At 42.7% G+C, this 6,193-nt stretch overlaps 1 protein-coding gene across 5 annotated transcripts; it reads right to left on the bottom strand.

The window, feature by feature from the left end:
- Positions 1–260: 260 nt before the first annotated feature.
- Positions 261–4,126, bottom strand: lum (lumican). 5 transcript variants are annotated; one of them, XM_036577698.1, is made up of 4 exons: positions 4,107–4,126; positions 3,456–3,514; positions 1,689–2,585; positions 261–1,604 (listed from the first exon to the last, which is right to left on the bottom strand). In XM_036577698.1, exons 3-4 carry the CDS (start codon positions 2,557–2,559, stop codon positions 1,450–1,452), a joined length of 1,026 nt encoding a protein of 341 aa, XP_036433591.1. In that variant the 5' UTR covers positions 2,560–2,585; positions 3,456–3,514; positions 4,107–4,126; the 3' UTR covers positions 261–1,449. The 5 variants fall into 5 exon arrangements, with proteins under 5 accessions (XP_036433591.1, XP_036433589.1, XP_036433590.1 ...); XM_036577696.1 differs by lacking the exon at positions 4,107–4,126 and adding an exon at positions 3,762–3,893; XM_036577697.1 differs by lacking the exon at positions 4,107–4,126 and adding an exon at positions 3,735–3,875.
- Positions 4,127–6,193: the final 2,067 nt, after the last annotated feature.

A 6,193-nucleotide genomic window follows, 5' to 3' on the forward strand; every position in this document is an offset into this window, starting at 1 on the left:
GATACGAGGTTTTCTTCCGACAACAGCGTTATGTAGGCTTTGTATAGCCTTATGAACAGTACCCTACAATAAAGTATTACTGTGTACTCTAGTTAGCAGTCTTGACATCAAAACATAACATATTTCATAACAATTACCAGAAACAGTAACATAACACATTATTATATTTACGGGACATAATCTGTCATGTTTATGGTTTGGTTATGTCAACATTATAAAGCAGGGTTGAAGTAAAGTGTTACTGATATATTCTTGTAGGGTTAAAGTTCACAACATCTCTGGAACTTATTTACTTAGTGTATTTATTTACTTTCAAATTCACAATAAAAAAAAAAACAAACAAATCAAGGTATGCTCATCTTTTAACAGTACATCCTCAATGCTGCTGAAACTTTGTTTCAAATATAGCGTGACACTGTGACAATGCAATGATTTATAGAACATGTAAAATTAGTTTATACCAATGGCATAAAAAGTGAAGCATTTGTTGCTAAAGAATGTATGATGAATTGCATGCAAGTAAATTAGAATAATGCATAAACATGGTCAGTTTTGTAGAGCAGTAAGCTGCTGTTAAGTAAAACTTTAGTTTGAACTGCATAGCAATTTTTCACAGTATTACTATTACTATACTTATTACACTTAAGCAGTTTGAATGATCAGCCATCTGCTGAGAAGAAAACAAGTGTAAGATATTTAATGCAATATTCAGCAATGCTGTACTTTCCTGTATTTTCTAGATATTTGAAACAAAGAGTGATACATCCGATGCCTCTTTTAGTTCAACTGATATAGGTTCTAAACAAAGAAGAGATAGAATACAGGTATAGTTTATAACATGTCAACATTGTCAACCAACATTTTTCATTCAGTATTCCTTACCTGCAGGCTTATTAATGCAATGCGTACAGTAAGTGTACAGTGATGGTGCCCTGTTGCAACTAATAAGAACTCAAAGATACAATCTATACAACAGCTTGCAGGGCAAAAGAGGCTATGTATTGCAATTTGATCTATATAAATATTTGAGATTGGAATGTTTGAAGTGTGTGTTTGCTTCAAAAAAGGAGACACCTACAAATGTATTTTCTATCCTCTAACACATTAGCAATACATAAAATGAATAATACATGTGTGCCTCGTACAAGACACTGGCATATTTTATGTGCCGAGGATTTCGATTTCAAGATTTCAAATGTAGATCTCAGTGTACTCTACATTTCTACCACTGTGGCACAAACAAACATGTACAAATCTCAGTAAATATGTTGTTCTTAATGCAAAGGGTGAACTGTACATTTGGGTTTACGTGGTTACGATGTTGTACGAGGGTACGTCATCCTCGGTAACCACAGATTGGCGTGTAACTTGGCAAATTTCATGTTTGATTAGATCAAATGAAGGAGGGAGTTGACAAGGAGAGCTGATGTGCACATTGGCGAGGCGACCCTAATCGAAAATGACCTCGGAGGCTTGGCGGAGACAGTTGGACGAGTCAGCAGGCATGCTACTGTGGGTGATGTTGTTCCCGTCCAGGCGCAGGGTCTTCAGTCTGGAGTAGTTTACAGGTGAAGTGAACTTGCAGATGCTTGTCAGGTCAAACTCTGCAAAAAGAAACAAGTCGTAAATACGATTGTACAAGTTGTGAGCCAAGAGATATAGAGGGTGAAGAGAGGGTGTCTACTCACTGTTAATTTGATTGACTTGCAGGTACAGGTGCTCAAGCGCTTCGTTGACCTCAGGGATGGACTGGAGCTTGTTGAAGGACAGGTCCAGTTCCAAGAGAGAGGACACATTGAACACACCTGCTGGAATCCCAGAGTCCACCAGCTTGTTGTGGGAGACACGAAGGTATTGTAGCTCGGGCATTTTGGCCAGGTAGCCACCGGGGATGCTGTCGATGTCATTGTTGTCAGCATAGAGCATCAGCAGGGAAGATGGCATGCCTGCTGGGAGCTTCCTTAGCCTGTTCTCACTCACATCCAGCAACATCAGCGACTTTAGCCCTTTGAAGGCCCCAGCGAGGCTCTCAGAGGTCAGCTTGTTCTTGGACAAGTGGACAGTGGTGAGGTTCTCCATGCCAGACAGCGTGCCAGAGGGGAACGACGTGAGCTGGTTGCCAATTAACTTCAGCTCATCCAGGGACTTGGAGAGAGGGCCAGGAGGCTTGGTCAGCTTGTTGTGGCTGAAGTAGAGCTTCTCCAGGCTGCCCAGCTTGTCAATGGTCCCCCCCTGGATCTTGTCACTGGTGATGTTGTTGTTGTCGAGAACAAGCCAGCGCAGATCGGTGACATTGTCAAAAACACCCGCCTTGATCTCTTCGATCTGGTTGTCCTGCAGGTAGAGGTATTTGATTCCACTGGGGACAATGGGAACGAACTTCAGGTTGCGGCTGTGGCAGTACATGGCAGTGGGGAAGCTGATAGGACAGTCACACTCCTGGACACAGTGGGGTGTGGACAGCACAGGCTGTGGGGCAGGTTCGTAGTCATAGTCGTAGTACTGGCAGATGCACAGGCTGGCCAGGCTTCCGAAAAGGAGAAAGCGGAGAGGGAACATAGCTGCACAGCAGAGACCAAAATAAGCTGATGGGAAGCAGGAGAAGAAAAGTAAGGGAGAGAGAGAGAGAGAGAGAGAGAGAGAGAGAGAGAGAGAGAGAGAGATAGAGAGAGCGAGAGAGAGACAGACAGACATTATACTTAATGAAAATTGCTCTACTTAGACATCAACACTACCAGAAGGATTTTACAGTATCCGTAAACACATAATGATCTGTTGAACATCTTTGAACATGGATACATTCATGAAAAGTTTTCAACACTGTCAACAAATCAGGTCACAACTAAAGTATGTCATTGAATACCTTCGCTCCAAGTTTATCTCAGGTTACAGGTTACTGCACACATCATCAAACTGCACACATCATCATCCCCCTCCATACAGATGTACATTCCCCGAAGATTGCGTTGCTTTCCATTTGCACCCCCACTTTCTCAGATTGCAAGCAGGCAATGATCTAAACTATGTTCCCTCACCTAGACACCACACCAATATAGCAAGGGCAACAAAGAAAGAATAATCAAAGTACTGTTAAAGCTGCACCGCATTCTGACCCATATTTGGATGCATACAAATCCGGAATTTGTGCATGCAAGAATAGATTTATGTACCTTTTCAAAGAGGCAAAGAAAGCATGCTAAATTACATTAATTGCAAATGCAACCCATACAAATACTTTGCATACACATTCGAATCATCAGTCCACATTTACAGTACAGCAGATACAGTTTTCTTCAGACTTCCTCCAAATACAGCAAACCAGATGTGACTTTGAACATGCTCCCAGACAGAAAGGCGAAAGGGATCAGCAAGACGACCACAACAGACAAGAAAAAACCACCGAGATTTCCAATTCCCAACAGAACGCTTTGACTAACAGGTAGGAGCTGACTTACCTTTACTCTCTGTCCCTCTGTTTCAGGCTGCAGGCAGAGATGTGCACGGCCCGAGGTCTCTGGAGAGGACGAGAGAGGGAGGGAGGGAGGGAGAGAGAAGGAGGGAGAGAGTGAGAGAGAGAGGAGGGAGATGTGAGACTCACCCAGTTAAACCACAGTGGCCTAGAGTGATGGAAAACAGCAGTCAGTCAGACGGCGCAACAGAGGCTCTGACATGTGGGTTCGAACGTATGACAAAACACAGGTGCAGCCGAAGCAGCCTTGGGTGCAAACACTCACCAGGGCGTCTTCTCAAAATATATATACCTGTGTGATACGCACGCCTCCTTATTGCCCACTTATTCTGAATTACGGCATGGAACAAACAAGCTATTGTGAAGGAGTCCCGCACAAACACCTGGACATGCGAAGCATGGCCACGCCTCTGCCAACTCTCTTGTAAAAGATAAATGCTTACAACAGAATATTCCTATTTCATCAAACAATGTGGAAAGTCAAAAAAAGGGGGAGGGAAAATAAAAAGGTATTTTGGCTGCATGTAATGCCAACTGCGTGCTATTATACTACCCAGTCTGCACCAGTTAGAGCTCCAGTTGTAAATAAGATCCTGGAAAAACTGACAAGAGGAGGCCGAAAGTGGGCCAGACCGACCTTACATAAGACTGTTGACTAACGTTGCCGCTTCTGGCCGTCTGCGGAGCATGGTATCCGAGGAGGCCGCGTCCAACTTCCCGCAGATGTGTGGGTGTAAATCAGCAGTCGCCGTGCTTTCATCTTCACCCACAGAGGCATCTTTCTCTGCATGTGGTCAGCGTGAAGCCCCTTCCTCCAGGGCCTAAGGTAGACGTCTGGACACCCGACACCCGGCTCGGCGCATAGATCTCTGCGCTGCCTGCAGGACGCAAGCTGTGTTATTTGGTACTTTTGTCTGTGCCTAGAAGTTAAGAAGAGTCTGGTCCTGGGCCAGAATGTTCCTTCAAAGGAGAGTCGTGCTTTTGTTCGAACCATATTGTAGCTAGAAAAAAATCTGCGATGTCTGACCTCAACGTTTTCTTTTGCTCACTGACATATGACTTCTAATGAAACATGCATAAAGTTCTTCTGACTTTACAACTGCAGTAGGTGCTCACTGCTTCGATATATATATGGGACAAAAAATGTTTACTCTTAGTACTAATAAAGAGGGTTCCTAGAAGGTTCTTGGCTTGGACGTACAGTCCTAGTAAAGCCTTAACTGGCACAGAATGGTTTGAGAACAAAAAGTGGTTCTTCGATGGATCAGATAAAATAGCGGTTCATCATTGTTAAAAAAAGGCATATATGGTCAACAATATTGATCTTAGTTCTCAGCTAAACTGTCGAAAAAAGGGTACTCTAAAGGTACCCTCAAAGGTACAGTGTGGTCCTTAAGGTCCAATTGTGCACCTTAAATCAACTTCAAATAAGAAACATCAAATAAAAAGGCCTGGACTCAAGATGGGACGTAAAAACTTCAAAGACAAAACCCCAATGACAGCGTTTGTTCCCAGAAAAGTACAGTTTACCATCCTTTTTCTGAGATTGTACAGCTGTGTGCTGACTAGGTCTCTGCATTAAGCTCTACAGTGTCAGTCCCTCCTCCATACTGGCATCTGTTAGTAGTTGAGGGCTTGGAGAGGAACATTATAACAGAGGTCGTATTTCTCAGCTGCTCCAGGATCAGTTGTTCTCACTCACATTCTAAAGGGTGTGATTATATAGACAAGACAGATCTGATCTTAGATTCACTGATAAATCCTGAAACCTATGGACTCTCGGGTTGATGATTGTTTCTGGCCCTCTGGCGGGGGGCAAGTTGGGGCAAATCTGTGATCAGTTAAGAAAGTTTCAACTGAGTAGAGGAGAGCTTTCTAAAGAAGATTCTTCTGCACAATGAAATGCAAGGCTGGCTGGTTGTAGCTCCTCAAACCAGCAAAGAATAGGCAAAGACAGAGCCCTAAAGAGGAGTGGAGAGTTTAAACTCATTCCAGATGGCAGAGCAAAAACACAAACACACACACTCAGACATGGCTGTATTACTGTCTGTACGAGGTGTCCCATTTACTGTCAGTGTTTCTGTAGCTAAACAGAGACGTTTTACGCCTCTGTCCCAAAGCTTGACCTCAACAGCCAAAAGGAAGTCTCGGTTTTTAGTTTGGGAAAAGTTTGCTTGTGTAAAGAAACTGCAAATTGTCCCCATGATGTCAGATTTTCTGTGTCTTCCTAATATTTGGTTACAAAGTCAGTAAAACTGAGCACAAATAAACCAGACACGACTCTCTGTTATAATCATTAACCCTTATAAGCTACAGCTTTTGCTGACAATAACAAAAATGGTGTAATTACTTACTAACTCTTTTTCACAGTAGCCATAAAATGCATTTTCTATCTGTTTTTGTGCTCGTATATTTTTGATGAAAATGTGTATAATTTGCAAAACTGAACGTGAACAGGGTATTCATCTTTGTTGGTGAGCAACTAAGCCAACATTTATTAGTGTTTTTATTGTGATTAAATGCTGTTTGGTTATTGTGTCAGCTGTACAGGATTATTTGATATCAAGAAATCTGCTGTTGTCCGTTTTAACTTGGCATGGGCGTCTATGTGGAGAAGTGTGATTTTTTTCATAGCATCTCGCCCTCGTTGCTCACTAGCAGCTCAACACAGAGTCACAACATTTCCTAGTTCCTCGTCCTCGTTTATCTGATAACAGACTTACA

Source organism: Colossoma macropomum, unplaced genomic scaffold, assembly GCF_904425465.1.
Source record: "Colossoma macropomum unplaced genomic scaffold, Colossoma_macropomum, whole genome shotgun sequence".
NCBI classification, from domain to species: domain Eukaryota; kingdom Metazoa; phylum Chordata; class Actinopteri; order Characiformes; family Serrasalmidae; genus Colossoma; species Colossoma macropomum.

Bases quoted from the DNA above. Each gene is read 5' to 3' on its own strand.
- lum (XM_036577698.1), bottom strand. From the start codon at position 2,559: ATGTTCCCTCTCCGCTTTCTCCTTTTCGGAAGCCTGGCCAGCCTGTGC. The intron at 1,605-1,688 runs GTGAGTAGACAC...TTCTTTTTGCAG, and splicing joins GCAAGTCAATCAAATTAACA to AGTTTGACCTGACAAGCATC.